This window comes from Polypterus senegalus, chromosome 1 (assembly GCF_016835505.1).
Source record: "Polypterus senegalus isolate Bchr_013 chromosome 1, ASM1683550v1, whole genome shotgun sequence".
In the NCBI taxonomy this organism is placed as follows: domain Eukaryota; kingdom Metazoa; phylum Chordata; class Cladistia; order Polypteriformes; family Polypteridae; genus Polypterus; species Polypterus senegalus.
The window spans coordinates 239,464,793-239,483,042 of NC_053154.1; the positions used below are offsets into that span (position 1 = coordinate 239,464,793).

General features: G+C 36.6%; 1 protein-coding gene across 2 annotated transcripts in view; it reads left to right on the top strand.

Annotated features, from left to right (window-relative positions):
- The window catches only part of valopa (vertebrate ancient long opsin a), a 164,664-nt gene that overhangs the window by 65,032 nt on the left and 81,382 nt on the right, over nucleotides 1–18,250 (top strand). For both annotated transcript variants that reach the window (XM_039770561.1, XM_039770570.1), the window contains exon 5: nucleotides 13,408–13,513. In XM_039770561.1, the coding sequence (XP_039626495.1) occupies nucleotides 13,408–13,513 (106 nt within the window). The remainder of the gene's footprint in view (nucleotides 1–13,407; nucleotides 13,514–18,250) is intronic.

Consider the following 18,250-nt stretch of genomic DNA (forward strand, 5'->3'; position numbering starts at 1 on the left):
GATTTCTATAGACTCGTGTCATGTGAGGAAGCTGTTGGGACTATAAAAATACTTCGTTGTAATGAATATTTCGTTGAAAAGATATTCGTTGTAATGGAATTTTACCTGCATATATATTTATATATATATATGAGGGACGTTCAAAAAGTTTCTGCACTTTTTTATAACTCTATTTATTAAGAACTAGCAAAATACCAGGCCACAGGAGAAGTAGTGTGTTAAAGAAGTTATGAAAAAGAAAAGCAAACATTTTAAAAATAACGTAAGATTATTGTTAATGTAATTGTTTTGTCATTGATATGAGTGTTGTTGTCATATCTATCTATTTATATATATATATTTATATATTATATCTGTATATATATATATATAGCAAAATACCTGCGATTGGCAGCGGAGAAGTAAAAAGAAAAGGAAACATTTTAATAATAACGTAACATAATTGACAATGTAATTGTTTTGTCATTGTCATGAGTGTTGCTGGCATATATACAGTGGTGTGAAAAACTATTTGCCCCCTTCCTGATTTCTTATTCTTTTGCATGTTTGTCTCACAAAATGTTTCTGATCATCAAACACATTTAACCATTAGTCAAATATAACACAAGTAAACACAAAATGCAGTTTTTAAATGATGGTTTTATTATTTAGGGAGAAAAAAAATCCAAACCTACATGGCCCTGTGTGAAAAAGTAATTGCCCCCTGAACCTAATAACTGGTTGGGTCACCCTTAGCAGCAATAACTGCAATCAAGCGTTTGCGATAACTTGCAATGAGTCTTTTCCAGCGCTCTGGAGGAATTTTGGCCCACTCATCTTTGCAGAATTGTTGTAATTCAGCTTTATTTGAGGGTTTTCTAGCATGAACCGCCTTTTTAAGGTCATGCCATAGCATCTCAATTGGATTCAGGTCAGGACTTTGACTAGGCCACTCCAAAGTCTTCATTTTGCTTTTCTTCAGCCATTCAGAGGTGGATTTGCTGGTGTGTTTTGGGTCATTGTCCTGTTGCAGCACCCAAGATCGCTTCAGCTTGAGTTGACGAACAGATGGCGGACATTCTCCTTCAGGATTTTTTGGTAGACAGTAGAACTCATGGTTCCATCTATCACAGCAAGCCTTCCAGGTCCTGAAGCAGCAAAACAACCCCAGACCATCACACTACCACCACCATATTTTACTGTTGGTATGATGTTCTTTTTCTGAAATGCTGTGTTCCTTTTACGCCAGATGTAACGGGACATTTGCATTCCAAAAAGTTCTACTTTTGTCTCATCAGTCCGCAAGGTATTTTCCCAAAAGTCTTGGCAATCATTGAGATGTTTCTTAGCAAAATTGAGACGAGCCCTAATGTTCTTTTGCTTAACAGTGGTTTGCGTCTTGGAAATCTGCCATGCAGGCCGTTTTTGCCCAGTCTCTTTCTTATGGTGGAGTCGTGAACACTGACCTTAATTGAGGCAAGTGAGGCCTGCAGTTCTTTAGACGTTGTCCTGGGGTCTTTTGTGACCTCTCAGATGAGTCGTCTCTGCGCTCTTGGGGTAATTTTGGTCAGCCGGCCACTCCTGGGAAGGTTCACCACTGTTCCATGTTTTTGCCATTTGTGGATAATGGCTCGCACTGTGGTTCGCTGGAGTCCCCAAGCTTTAGAAATGGCTTTATAACCTTTACCAGACTGATAGATCTCAATTACTTCTGTTCTCATTTGTTCCTGAATTTCTTTGGATCTTGGCATGATGTCTAGCTTTTGAGGTGCTTTTGGTCTACTTCTCTGTGTCAGGCAGCTCCTATTTAAGTGATTTCTTGATTGAAACAGGTGTGGCAGTAATCAGGCCTGGGGTGGCTACGGAAATTGAACTCAGGTGTGATACACCACAGTTAGGTGATTTTTGAACAAGGGGGCAATTACTTTTTCACACAGGGCCATGTAGGTTTGGATTTTTTTTCTCCCTAAATAATAAAACCATCATTTAAAAACTGCATTTTGTGTTTACTTGTGTTATATTTGACTAATGGTTAAATGTGTTTGATGATCAGAAACATTTTGTGTGACAAACATTCAAAAGAATAAGAAATCAGGAAGGGGGCAAATAGTTTTTCACACCACTGTATATATATATATACATACATACATATCTACATATATACACACACAGCTATTTCGTATCAGTGCAATACGCTGCTTGTTAAAACGGATAACTCCCGCTCTTACGTGCAAGTCTGCGTGGATATTATGAACTATCGTATTTGTTCAAGTTCTATTTAAATTTTAAATAGAAGGAATTTTTATTTAGTCGACAGAAATATCTTTGGTAGGAATGGTAAAACAGACAGGAATATTATTCGTGAATAAATCAACTCAAACCTTAAACAACTTATAATATTTTGCTCTCCATAAAAATATATCCTGTCTAAATTATACAAGTTAGAAATAAAGCAAACGTTAAAAGAACAAACATTCAAATTTCTTTACTCTTATGTAATTTTATATAAAAAATAAACTTAGATTTTAAATATCCCAAAAGATTTTGCTCTCCATAAAAATATATCCTGTCAAAATTATACAAATTCAAATATGAACATGCTGCATAACAAAACCTGGAAATATAAATAAAATGTGTTCCTTTCAGCAATAACAAATCAAATCATTCAGTTGTCTTTGCTCATATGTCATTTTAGAGCTGGACGCCTGGCATCTTTTTGGCCACAGGTTCGTTTCTGTTTGGTGTGAGGTTCTGTGTTGTGGAGATTCTCAGGATGGATTGCAGGTGCTCATCAGTGAGGCGACTCCTGTGTGCTGTTTTGTTAGTCTTTATCACTGAGAAGAGCTTCTCACACAGATATGTGCTACCAAACATGCACAAGGTTCGAGCCGCATGTAGACGGACTTTTTGTTCTTCAAAGTCACCAAAGCGCCGTGCAAACTCAGTGCGCTCAGTTTATCAGCAAAGTGCGATTTGGGAACACCGTAGTGACGACTTGGTTTAACATTACTTGGCAACAGGGAAAGTGGGGCAATTGCACTGGTGCATTTGTGTCTCCCATAAAAGCAGCTTCACTTGAAATCACTTTGTGATTGTGCACGGGTAAAACGTCCGCTGAAGTGTCAGATTCTTATTTAATTATTCTGCTTTCTGTATCTTCTGCATTGCATTCAGGTTACCCTGATGTTTTGTCTCATAGTGCCGTCTTAGATTAAATTCTGTAATTACAGCCACATTAGCTCCACAAATGAGACACACGGGTTCAGTAAACATATACTCAGCCTCCCATCGGTTTTAAAGGCTCTATTTTCAGAATCAACTTTTCTCTTCAGCATCGTGTGAGCTAGCTTCGCAATAACTTGCAGCATCATAAGGTAGACTTGATTAACGCGGTAAGTGTTGGCAAGGCAGCTGAAGCGCTGCATTATGGGATCTGTAGTTTATTGTGTTACTTCATATACCCGGGCTTTAATAACAATAATACAGTATATAAAATGATCTCGGGCGGATATAATTACGCCGGGCGGATGTGGCCCGCTGCCCTTGAGTTTGACACATATGGACTAAATAGAACTTGAAAAGATATATTTTTCAAATGTGATCGCGCAATTCAGATAGAGTTGACGCGACTACAGCCTGCATGCCTCAATAAGTCATCCTCCCTCTTCTTACTTTTTACCGTTCATCTAATGAATACACTGAGTATGGCTTTACCAAAACAATCATTGATGGCGAATAAAGTATCCATTATTCGAGTATGTAGATCGGGATATATATATATATATATATATATATATATATATACCAGCGTATCGCAGCGAGAAGTAGTGTGTTAAAAAGCTAGAAAAGAAAAGGGAACATTTTAAAAATAACGTAACATGACTGTCAATATACAGTATTTGTTTTGTGAGTGTTACTGAGTGTTGCTGTCATCAAGGATTTGATTATCATTATTTCTTTCAATCAGGTTCGTATTTGTAGGATGTGTTGTGTTCAAGTTACATTCCGTGTTTGTCAATCGTTGTAAAGATGACAGGTTTCATTCATCGATTCGTTTCTTACTGCATCAATAAACAGCTCGTCTTCTTCTTTATCTGAGACCTGACACACTGCATGCACGGGTTTTTTACACTGTCTTCCTTTAGCGGGACATTGACTTTTTCCAACGTGTGCTTTGTTTCCGCAGTAGTTGGATTTATGAATATGCTTGTATGTATCAGGCGCTTCATATTTTTGCTGCCTTTTCAATTGTGTAATTCGGTTTTGTTCAGCTCTTTGGAACTGTTGCTTTTATCTGTGCACGCGTCAGTTCACGTGAGCGCTCGGTGTACATGCATCGAAGGTTCCCAGCTGTGCTGGTGCCATCTCGTGCTATGTCCATGGCTGTATTTAATGTTACCTTAGTCCTGGCACTTAAAACTTTCTCTCGCAGTTTCGCTGAGTTTGTGTCAAACACCACCCTGACCATCTCATCTTCTTCTCCATAAGCACAGTCCTTCACCCGTGAATATTTACCCGTGGCAGTTTGCTATTGGATTGCCGCTGACGGACGGCCTTATATGGGCAGGCACTAAATTACAAACGCCAGCGCAGCCTGTCTATGAACTTAATTTAAAGTGTAGGTTTACATCGTGCTTTGTTTCAGTAGCAGAACTCATGAATATGGTTGTATATGTCACTCGCTCGCTTCTTATTGTTTCGCTGCCTTCTCAATTATATAATGCATGTTTTCTTCAGCGCTTTTTGAGGTCTTCCTGGTTTTCTATGTACTGCGTGATTACGTGGGAGGCGTGATGATGTCACACGAAACTCCCCACGGCGTTGAAGCTCATCTCCATTACAGTAAATGGAGAAAACTGCTTCCAGTTATGACCATTACGCGTAGAATTTCGATATAAAACCTGCCCAACTTTTGTAAGGAAGCTGTAAGGAATGAACCTGCCAAATTTCAGCCTTCCACCACACGGGAAGTTGGAGAATTAGTGATGAGTCAGTGAGTGAGTGAGTGAGTGAGTGAGTGAGTGAGTGAGTGAGTGAGTGAGTGAGTGAGTGAGTGAGTGAGTGAGTGAGTGAGTGAGTGAGTGAGGGCTTTGCCTTTTATTAGTATAGATTTAAAAAAAAAATTACATCACTTTTCTACATAGTCAGCTTCATTGGAGATGCAATTTTCATTGTTTCTAATGAAAATATAGAAGTGCGAAAACTTTTTGAACGTCCCTTGTGTGTGTGTATATATATATATATATATATATATATATTTTGTGGAACTGGACCTGGACACAGACAGATGGACAACAGTTTAGCACCCATCACACTCATTTAATATATACAATATTTACAAAGTCACTTGTGCACACCCAGTGCCTCCAGCACTGATCCCCCAAAGTCCAGGCCTCACAGTCACCAAATGCCTTTCTGGCCGCCTCCAGTCCGCTCTCCAGCTCCGTCCTTCTTCCACCCAACTTCCGCTCTCTACTGTTGGAAGGCGGCCCCTTTTATCACACCCCGGATGGGCTCCAGCTGCTTCCCGGCATTCCTCCGCGGACACGCCCCAGTCTGGCAGAAGTGCCGGCTGTGCACCCGGAAGCCCCCTGGCTGTCCACATCCTTCTTCCCCCCAGCACTTCCTGGTGTGGCGGAAGTGCTGGGCTCCAGGGTTCTTCAGGCACTGGGGTGCCGCCTGGCGGTGGCCACGGGCCCCTACAGGGTTGGGCTTCCAAGCCCCCTACCCGAGGCCACCAACAAAACCAGGGTGGTCACCCCTTCGTGGTCGGGAGTAGGCACCAGCCCTCCTCTGGTCCTCTCGGGCGTCCCGGCTGGGCTCCACCCCCAGCCGCCTGTGACTATATACATACAGTGGTGTGAAAAACTATTTGCCTCCTTCCTGATTTCTTATTCTTTTGCATGTTTGTCACACAAAATGTTTCTGATCATCAAACACATTTAACCATTAGTCAAATATAACACAAGTAAACACAAAATGCAGTTTTTAAATGATGGTTTTTATTATTTAGGAGAAAAAATCCAAACCTACATGGCCCTGTGTGAAAAAGTAATTGCCCCCTGAACCTAATAACTGGTTGGGCCACCCTTATTTTGTGTTTACTTGTGTTATATTTGACTAATGGTTAAATGTGTTTGATGATCAGAAACATTTTGTGTGACAAACATGCAAAAGAATAAGAAATCAGGAAGAGGGCAAATAGTTTTTCACACCACTGTATATACAATATATATATATCCAACGTCTCTCTGTCTGCTTCTCACGAGAGAACTACTTATCGAATTTAGATCGGGGTTTTTTCTAGAATTAGCTTCAACATTCCAGTTGATTTTGCGACTTCTAGCATCACGCTAAGAATAACAGTTTGCTTGCAGGAGCGTTATATTTGTGCTAATTCGAGACTGAGGCTGCAGACCGAGGGAAGGGGGAAGCGTGACGTCAGGAGTGGGGAGTCAGTCTACCTCTGCGTTTTGGAGCGTAACTTGCCTCAGCTTAGCTAGCACTACTGTTTTGTTTATTGACTTTTAAAGTGTGTCCTGCTTCACTACTACGCGGGTGGAGCCATGGGAACAGCTAGTATATATGTATATGCAATGTAAAAAAAAATCATATGTAAAAGATATCACAAATAATTGCTCAAGTGATATTTAATGTAGAAGAGTGTGTTATATATGCTAGTATTGTACTCCCAAGATAAACCTGGCTTAAGCAGAATGAATGCTACTAAAAATCACTTGGTATATTATAGCCATCATTAATGCATAGAAGCCTTTCTTGAAACTCCATCCATTCATTTTGTAATTCACCTTGTTCCAGATCATCAAGAGCCACCACCTGTCATGGTACAAGGTGGGAATTACCTGTGGTTAGAGAGAAGTACATTTCATGGCATACCAAACACACCTAAATTCACTCACTCCATACAAGTGGAGAATATTTAGACTGGAGAGCTCTTGATGTCAGGATTCAAACCCAGTGCTTTGGAGCTATAAGGCTTCCACTTTAACAATTACAGCAATATGCCATTCTTAAATTACAGGATCTCTTCTGGAATATACTAACCAATGACCACTTTGGAATTTAGTGTAACATGCATTCACCTAAGTATGCTTTAATCTGCTAATGCACTTCTTTCTGTTCATTCCCCTAGCTTACATAATTCAATAATTCACATGATAGAATCCAACATAATAACTAGGGTCCCACTTTGAAAAGCAATTTTAGTAGAACTATAGATAACATAAGCAAATGGTACCCCCCTTACTTACTACTAGTAGTCAGCAGATTTTTAGAATGGAGAAATTTTAATTTAAATAAACCAAGTTAGTAGGGAAAGGGCTTTACAGAAATGTGAATTAAATTTTCTTTTTTTTTTTTTCAACATGCATTGTACACATTTAATGCTACCGGTGAAAATAAGACTTTTTCTGAGGAAATTGATAGGCAGTGCTTTAAAATATTCACATCAAAGTAAGAGGCTGCATGAATAGTGTGTGTTAAACAGAATATCCTGCAGGACAAATTTCTTTGAATTTGAGACTAGATGGTACTGTATTTCTGCGGTGGGCTGGTGCCCTGCCCGGGGTTTGTTTCCTGCCTTGCGCCCTGTGCTGGCTGGGATTGACTTCAGCAGACCCCCGTGACCCTGTGTTAGGATATAGCGGGTTGGATAATGACTGACTGACTGACTGGTACTGTATTTTAATTCATGCATATTGGTGCAGAGTACATCTCCATAGTGGAACTTGTTTCACAACAACCAAAGTACTTTTTTAATTTCTAAACACAGACAGCACAGTATTGAGTAGATAATATATGGTCTGGGGGGCAGAGTAACTTTATCCTGAAATGTATTTCATAGCTCAGGTTGTTTGATTTTGGTGAGTTCTTTATAGTAAGATGTTCTTATGAGATATCAGGACATAATAATGAAATGTTTCATATAGCTGCTTGCTCTAGTAGAAATTCTATATGACAAAAAAGTACTTTATTTTATATAATACATTTTGTTCAGCGATTTATTGTTTTCGGAAAATGCATAGAAACCAAAAGATAAAACAAAATCATGCTTTCAAATGTATGTTTGGCAACAAAGGGGCCTGTTCTGAAAAAGTAGTAGATATGATCTCTGAAGATATGGTGAAAAATATATTTTCTGGGGCATAACATTAAAGTACATCATTCCCAATTGAGAGTATACTGGTCTCTGATGAATGTACACATCAGTGAGCTCCTGCAGTGTGAGTACATCAAAGAAACAGCTACTATAATTTTAAACATGAAGGAACAGAAACATAATACAAATCTTGGAAGTAAACATTTAACTGATATACTGCTTCTCTTGTTCTATTACAAAACCAGTAATATTAAAATATATATACACACACACACACACATATATATATTAATCTACTCTGTATATATAAAATACTTCTCCCATTAGAAACATACTAAAGTTTTTACTGTTTCACAGACTTCTGCATTGATCATAAACTTACATTTTCATTTATGAGAAATTACAATTTGCGGAGCATATATGTGCACTGTTTATAAATTAATATCTCATATATATTGTTATTAAGAAAGGGTTCTGTTTCTCTAACCAATAATCTCGAGAGACAAGCGCAAGTAAAACTGTTACTTTCCCTGAGCAGCGTTCCCTCACATGCCGTATACATTCAGACGAAATGCATCAAGAAAACGCATGCAGTACGTATGCAGCATCGTCTTCAGTGACTCTTTCCAAGATTGCTAGCCGAATGCAGCTCTGATAGGCTTTCTCACATGGATCCCCTTATATATCAATGTAACGGAGCGCCTGATACTCCAGCCCACAAAGCAAAACGAATAGCTAAGCCATCATTCTACACAATTCTCTGCACGAGATTGTATGCCTCTTCATTGACATGCACCTGAACCAGGCAACAGTGCGGCACACACTGTGGGTGACTGGGAGAACATTTAAAAGGCTGGGACTGAGAACAGTGGTGGTCCCTGATAAGCACCCCTTCTGGTTTTACTCATCTAGGGTCTAAACTAGGCAAGACAAGATGAATTTAGTGATTTGTTTTCTCCAAATTAAGTCGATAGATAGATAGATAGATAGATAGATAGATAGATAGATAGATAGATAGATAGATAGATCTTCATTTGTCCCCGTGGGATTTTTTGTTTAAAGGAGCTCTTTAGATAAATAAATAAATCAATCATATTAGATTTTTAATAATGTTAAGAAAAATAAAATATAGTGCAGTGCTAAAGTAGCACAAACTCTTCTTTTTATCCAGCATTAGTTACCCATTTAACAAAAGCATTTTTTGTTTACCAGTAAAGTTTTTGCATAAGTGTGTACAGTTCTTATATAAAATAATCACTTGGTTTCTTCCTTGGTGACTGTGCAAGACATGACATGGTAATCAAGAATAGTCTGCTATCGAGATTTGTGTAGAAATTCAGTGTTTAGATCTCATATGAATTGAAGCACTTACCAAATTCCATATACTGCCACTGATTAGATTTTTTTTATTCACTAAAATGATAACTTTTGTTCTTCAAGCATATTGTAAAAAAGATTAAAAGAATACAACACCCAGAAATATTTTTAATAAGTTATTATTTCATATAGTTTTTAAGGATGGTCAGGAAAAAAATGCAATCTCATATTTTCATACAGAGATTTTTTTTTATGATATTATGAAACATAATGGTGATCTGTGCTGTCCAAAAAGATTAATGGGAAAAAAATGTTTTGTTATTTGTATCACATAATCCACATGTCCGTTATTCAGTTGTATACTCAACATGTGCAAAACACATGCATTTTTTGCTAAAATACTATTAATACTTCTGGAAAAAGCTGCATACAATGTAAACATGAAAGGAATGTTTCTATAATTTTATGCTATAGAATTGAAAACAGCACTCTTACCAGCTGAATTAAGGGGAAAGGCAGGTCTTCAGTTCAGAAGTATTTCTGAGAATGTGCCTTTCCTTGTTACACTGTACACTGTTTTCCCTGAAGTTTTACTAATATTTTAGCAAAAAAAATTCATGTGTTTTGCACATAGAGCGTATTTGAATGGAGTGCAGTCTATTATGAGACGCGAGTAATGTGAGAATTTTTCTCTTTTTTCAATGGATGTTTTTTACATCAATTGCACTTGGACAGAAAAGGACCCCATTACATTTCATTGTATTATAAAGACTTTTTCTTTCATTCTGCATAAAAATAGCGCATTAAACATTTTTCTTGGCCATCGCTACAAATTACATGAGGCAAGTAAAATACTAAAAAAGTATATCATTTTTGGGTGGAGTATTCCTTTAAAATCTGACAAGGAAAGTGAACTTAGATATAAGAATTGTAAAAGACATGGGATAGGAAGGGTTTATGCTTATTTTGAGCTTTGTTTTCTTTGAATCTCCTTTTATTATACATTTAGGTTTCTCTTTTTTTGCTCCAGATTCTTAAGTATCTCCTAAGGATCCTTTGTCAATTAGTAATACCTGCATTAATAAAACAAGGGTAAAAGCTAATTCCTTTTTTCAGTGGGACAGTCTAGTAGAATGTGAATTGTGCATTTCCCCTTGGGATTAATAAAGTATCTATCTATCTATCTATCTATCTATCTATCTATCTATCTATCTATCTATCTATCTATCTATCTATCTATCTATCTATCTATCTATCTATCTATCTATCTATCTATCTATCTATCTATCTAGAGTCTGACCCCTTCTCAGTTAGTTGTTGCTGTCATGTGGTTCTAGTCACAGAGTTTGCCTCGGAGAGACCACACAGTGTTTTGAACTGGTATTGAAAATGGTAAAGGATTGTGCACCAAAGCACAAGAGGTCTGCATAAAATATAATCTCAGCTTTTGGTTGTTCCTTTCAGATAATACATTTATAATGACATTTTCTATTAATCAAACATCCTGTAAATATGATTTGATAAAAAATGTATTGATAACTTCCATACAATTAATTTTTACATTTGCCCTAAAATCAAAAAAATCTCTTGTGTAAAGAATAAAAATGAACCTAAATGTCATACCATAAGAAGATGACAAACTTTAAGAACAATTACATAATTTGAATGCTTAATTAAGCAATTTTTATTTCTTATATATGCCTTTCTCAGATACACCATTACAAGATGCTTTACAAAGCAAGCAAATTTCTAGTGGAAATAGCAAGATGGTAAAATGCAATCTTTAATTATACCTTTTTATTTGTAAATATGAAGTCCCTAAATTGTGCTCTTTTCTTCTTATTTATCCAGCTCTTCTTTGATGATTTATACAGGCACCTGAGTAAAGGAAATAATAGAAATATGACATAAGATTACTTACTATCTTAAAAATAAAAAAGAACTAATTTCTATTTGGTGGGAAGATACCGGGTGGCATCTTGGCTGTTTATGTGAAACTTGCACATTCTCCGTCTGTCAGTATAGGTTTTTCTTCATGTGCTGAATTCTTCTACTCTCACTGCAATTTGCTGCTGCAGTCTGTAATGCAGGGGTCATCATATTTGGTCCTGGAGGGCCAAAGTGACTGCAGGATTTTTTTTTACTCAGTTCCTTAAATAGAAACTAACTGTTGATGCTGATGCAGTTATTGTTCAAGCAGCATTTTGGTGCTGCAGTTTAGTCCACTCACTTGTTATGATTTTGAATATTTAATTGTTTTCTTAGTTGTAAATATCTGCATTGACTGTTTTTAACCAGCTACCATTTAACAATGAGATGCAAGTAACAAAGCAAGTAAGAGTTTATCACCACACTTGATCCTATTTACAACTGTGAGTGCTCACCATGAAGTTTCAGTAAAATATATAAGGAATAAAATTGAGGACAATAAGTGAATAAGTAAACATTAATGACGTTTCCTGGACCAAAAATCTTTTTGATGATATTCTCTTAAAATTAAAAATGTACAGTATAACAATGAAAACAGGTTCAGTTTTCAGTAAGCATTGACTTCTAATTAACAAATTAGGTTGAAACAAAAACCTTGAATCACTGCAGCCCTCCCAGATCAAACCTGAAGACCACTGCTGTAATGGAATAACCTAGGACAGTGAAACAGATGGAGATATGCTCTAGAGAGGAGAGGAATGAAGGTCAGGAGGAACACGACAGAATACATGTGTGTAAATGAGAGGGAGGTCAATGGTGAGGATGCAGGAAGTAGAGTTGGCGAAGGTGGATGAGTTTAAATACTTGGGATCAACAGTACAGAGTAACGGGGATTGTGGAAGAGAGGTGAAAAAGAGAGTGTAGACAAGATGGAATGGGTGGAGAAGAGTGTCTGGAGTGATTTGTGACAGACAGATACCTGCAAGAGTGAAAGGGAAGGTCTACAGGATGGTAGTGAGACCAGCTATGTTATATCGGTTGGAGATGGTGGCACTGATCAGGAATCAGGAGACACAGCTGGAGGTGGCAGAGTTAAAGATGCTAAGATTTGTACTGGGTGTGACGAGGATGGACAGGATTAGAAATGAGTACATTAGAGGGTCAGCTCAGGTTGGACAGTTGGGTGACAAAGTCAGAGAGGCGAGATTGTGTTCGTTTGGACATCTGCAGTGGAGAGATGCTGGGTATATTGGGAGAAAGATGTTAAAGATAGAACTGCCAGGCAACAGGAAAAGAGGAAGGCCTGAGAGAAGGTTTATGGATGTGGTGAGAGAGGACATGTAGGTGATGGGTGTAACAGAGCAAGTTTTAGAGGACAGGAAGATATGGAAAAAGATGATCTGCTAATGGGAGCAGCCGGAAGAAGAAGAAGAGAAACAGATGGATGCTCTTTGCTCCTTAAAAGCATACAATTTAAAAGGAAAATAATATGATGACCCTTCAGTTAGTAGTGCAGTTTTACAGTACCTGAGGGAATATCTTTGCGTACCTTTCATGTGGCAGGAAGTCTGGTATCATAGCCCAGAGAGCTGTTGTCAGGTGAAAATGTGCATCTAAGGACATTCTAGTGGTAGTTCCTGATAATTCAGTAATTACTGCCTGGTTAAATTTTATTATATTTTTTTCTCAATTTTGAGTAGAATTTATTTTGACAGATGTTCCAGGGTTCCAAGCCTGGTCTTATCTATGTCATGTTTGTTTGGCCTGCTCAGTTTTCCCCTGTGTCATCCTAAAGACATGCAGTAGGTGATAGGTTAACTCCAAAATGGTTTTGTAAGAGTTATCTTAGATTTCTTCATGCATGTGCCCTGTGATGGCGTGGAATCTTGATCATTGTTGGTTCTTTTCTTCTGCGTACTTCCAGAAGAATGAGGTGTCATTCCCCACCTGCCTATACATGAAAGTGAATTGATAGTATTTTATGCATATTAACTATCAAGTTTACTTTTTCCACATGAAAAATGTGTATTAATGTGGTTTTTTTTTCCTTTTTTCAACTTCAGTTTAGGAAATGTTTAATACAACTCTTTCATTGCAACAATAATGCAATAGACTTAAATTTCAACCAGACTACGGACAGAGGTGGTATCACCGCTGGAACCAATGAAGGTGAGATGTCTACAATTGCAGCCCATTTTGCCAACAGTGCTGTTGAAAAAACACTAGAAGAGGCGAGCAGACATAGCTCTCTCTCTCAGTTGCCTGTCGCTGAAAATAAAGTTTGTCCAATGTAAATAAGTGTTGTGGACTTCTGAAGATTACTTACTTCTCCTGACTTCTATCCCTTTATTCTGCAAAAGCAGCTTGAAAATATATGGCATGATTGTCTAAGCTTACTACACAATTATCTTGTGTTATGTTGTAACATTGTTGATTAACTAACAAAGGTAAAGCCATAGCTGCTGTTTTCTGACACAGTATAAGCAGAACATGTTTAAAACTCAAGAAATGTGCAATGATGAAAAGGCAAGCAAAACCGATTCACTTATATATACATCATGCTTATGGTGCATACAATTTAATTTATTCTGCTAAAGTAAATGAAGTTAAACAACCTAATTAAAAAGCAGACTGTTTTTCCAGTCGCTTTCTACTATTAAATTGCTTTGGCTTTATCTTACGCAGTGCCCTTTACTCTGGATATTTAATTACTGAATGGTAAGACTTGAGCTTTATGAAAAAGCAGCTGCTTTTTGAGAAATACAGTAAACAAAACTATGAAGCTGTTTGTTTGAGACAGGGAATGTTATGTATACTTAAACTATGTAAAAGAAGGACAAGAGGCAGAGAAAAGTTTATGCTGTAAATAAAAAACAAAGTTGACACTAGGGACTGAGACCAATCATAACTGAAATATACATTGAGAACAGGTAGTCTTTTATAGAGGGTTGTCAGGAAGGAGTGTGCTTGCAGGGCTGAAACCAGAGAGAGAGAGAGTTAGTACACATTGCCACCCCCTGGCCCAGCATAGAAGTAAAATCACTTAAGCCCTTTGTTCTTGACAACTAGAAGTTTATATGTACTGATTATAAGCTAAAAGTTCATTTTAATAATGAGTTTATTGCTTACAGTATATGGCACATTAAGACAAAGTGCTCAGTAAATATGCTAAAATTAGCAATTGGCTGCACTCTGTTGGAGTAGCTACTATGAGCTAGTTTTGCTAAAAGTGATAAATAATATGGTAACACTTTAGGTACTGCAAAAATGCATCTGTTACTTATTTACTCTTTTGTAAATAAGACCACTTTAGGTCTTCATAACACTAATAAGACATCAGTAGATAGGTTATTCATCTCTGCGCAGTGTGGCATATTGATATGATGGCAAATGACTTCCTAATATGGATTCATGGGTCTTATACTAAATATGTAGAGAAATGTGTCTCAGTTAAGCCACTCCAAAGTGAAGTTTAGGTAGCAGGTCACATTACTGAGATGAATAAACACTTTACTGATGTTTTTGTAAGTGCTTTTAAGAGCCAAAGAAGGTCTTGTTTCCTAGTAATAAGTGAGTAATAGATGCACTTTTGCCATACCTAAACTAAAATATTACCAATTATACTCTGTATGTAATGACTCACAGCATTGAGTATACAACATACTGTACATCAAAGGTTTCCCATAAGGAAAAAATATTTTCTCATATATATAAATAACATTTTACTATAATAATGGCAATAGCTAACATGGAAATAAACAATACAATGTTAAGAGTAATTTATTCAAACAATAAATTTAGGAAACTGCTTAGCATAAAAATCACAACTACAGCAAAATTAAACCATGCTTCCAAAAAGTCTAATGGACAAACTTTATTTTTCAGCCTGACCTTGTTTGCACCATTATTGTTCATTTACAAAAAACATTGTTTTTTTACATATCTTGTATCGTTATGTAGTTTCAGCATTATGTTTAGTTGAGCTATTGGCTTCTTCACTTCAGGTTACTCACTGCCTCTTTTCACTAAATGTGCAATGTTAATCCCTTAATTCAATCTTGTATTAGGTGACAGTGAGTAAGTGCTCTGTGCATACTTGTGAACTCCAGTGAATTCCCAAACTGTGGCAGCAGAGCGGTATAACTGCATGCCTGAAGTGGTGTGGGGAACACTCACTCTAGGAATCTGGAAGGTACACTTTCAGTGCTTACACAAATCATTGGGGGACTTAGATTTTCACCTCAATGATCTGGTGCTGTTATTTTATTGTTAATGTACTATACTGCACAAATTGCAGTGCAGGCTGGCATATACCTAACCAATGAACAGGTAGAAGACAATGATGAGGAAACAGAGGAAGAAAACCTTGCAATTCAGTTACATGGAGAGAGAAGACAAGAGCTTCATGAGGCAGGTTTGAATCACAAATGTTTAAATTTGATCTCTGTAACTATCGTGTTTGTGATTTGCAGTGTTTGTTATATAATGTGTTAATTCTGTTTTTATTGTCACATCAACAAATACACTGCACACTCACGAGTTGTTGTGTTTCCATTCAATTCAAAAGTCATTGTCTTTTTAGCAATTGTTTTATTGACAGTTTTCCAATTTGTTTTAAACATTTATATATACCATTGGGTGTAATAATGAAATGATGTTTAGTATATGAATCATCTGTTGATTTTTTGACTGGTGATACACAGGAGGAGTCAGCAGGGAAACATAAAAAACTGTCTCTTTAAATTTTGCATAATGAAACCCTTCAGGAAACATACTTTACTCACATCCTACCTTTAGTTTTTTCTTTATCTATTGAAGTGGATCATGCGGGAAATCCACCTCAGATCCATGGACAACCGTAATTTCCTAAAAAAGCACAGCTAATACATTTTATTGAATACATTTTACCTTATTGAGGCTATGCAATGGCTATTTAGCATATCATAATTTATTATTAGTAGGGAACATATATCAAAATCATAAACTGCTTTGAGTATGCATTCCACAACATTGACACTTACCTCAGAAAAGGGCCAATAATGAGCAGACCATTAACAATAGCACATGTTGGAAATATCAAGTCTTTGCAATAAAACACATTGATTTTGTTTTTATAATAGTCTTTTTTCAATAAATGATTATTTTAAGCTGAAATAGTATTAAACAGTCTTTTACAATAGTTTGTTTAACCTTCATTGTAGTATTGTGCAATATTTTTGATATTATAATAAAAAACAATACTATTTTATATCAGACAATTCTCTTATATTATGTTCACTGTATATGTAATATATTGCAATTAGGAGCAGGGCAGTAAAGTTAACTAATATCTTAAATTCAATTTACAGATTCTTTTACAATTTTTTCTCTTTTTTTCTATACATAAAAAACTGTAAAAAGAGCAGATGCATTTTCTTGGATCTTCAGTCTATCAGACAACTGTCCTGCTGCTCTTTCTTCAGGTTAATGTGCAATAAACATAACCAATGCCTCTTTCAGCTTCAAAGAGGGAAAAATCCTCTATCTCTCTCTCTCTTCTAACATATTATTTGCGATTAGCAGGATTTCTCTTCTTTTTAGTCATTTAATTCTGACTCCCTGGTCACATAGCCTAACTTTATTTTAATGCTCCCCAAACATATACTGTAAAAGATTAAGCATCCAAAAACAACATACGCATTATAATATATCTCTCTATTATAATAAAAAAACCCTGTGACGAGACAATACTTTTTGGAAGATGAGACGAGACTTTTTGAAAGATTTTTTCAAGTCCCACAAGTTGAGACCCTGGCCATGAGATATTTTCAAGTCACGCCCTCCTCTCAACCATTTTCAACCACGCACATGGTAATCTCATCTTACATTTATGTAAATGCTTTTGACAGACACATTTTCTGCTCTCTCAGCTCTTATACATTTTTAAGTTTTCCTCACTTTAAGTTCCCAATTAAAGAAGACGTATTATGTCCAAATCTTATTGAAGAATTTCATCACGAAGGGTTATCAACAGAAAAAATGAGTACACGGGCAATCTTAGCAGTGAGAAATGATGAATTTAAACGATTTAACACCAAAAATATCGATCGGTTACACTGCAAATTGGTTAAATGCGTATCAATAGACTATGCTGAAACAGTTGGTGGTGATCGTGCGGAAGATGAAAACGTTACTTACAATATCCCGAAGAATAACTACAGCCGTTAACACCGTCCGGCCTTCCACCGCACAAATTACTGCAGAAAGAAGGATGTATCCAAGAAAGGTAATGTAGTACATCTTCCACGGATAACACAACAAAGGAGATCTTGATATGCTATTCATATTAAAACGTTAACAATTTCCCATTAGAATAGTCTTTGCAAAGACAATTAACAAATCTCAGAGCCAAGCATTCGAAAAAGTCGTTTTATTCAATAGCGAGAAAGAAACGAAATTCAATGAAATATTGATGAAAATTTTATTCAAAAAATTGTTTTTACTGAAGTTTTACAGTAAAAGAGTAAGTGTAAAAAATATTTGCGTGTTAATTTCAAAGCCAAACAAAACAAAATTGTATTATCAACAAATAACTCTAACACAACATGAAACATAATTTTTTTTCAAATTATTATATTTTACTCTTTTTTAATATGGGTAATTAATTTTCCCATGAAAATAAAAATCTGTTTAAATTGAACAACCACATCCCCATACGCGACTGACAGAACCGCAAAGAGGCTAGCGTGTAGTGCAGGCATGGGGGTTGGCGAGCAAAGCGAGCAGGGACAAAGCCCCCTAGTTTTACATATACAGTATAGTATTCATATACAGTGTCTCAATTTCTTGCTCAATTGTGCAAAGCCCCTGATTATTTTTCAGGAATATACAAGAATAATATTGTCTCCAATGTTTTTATCTATCCTA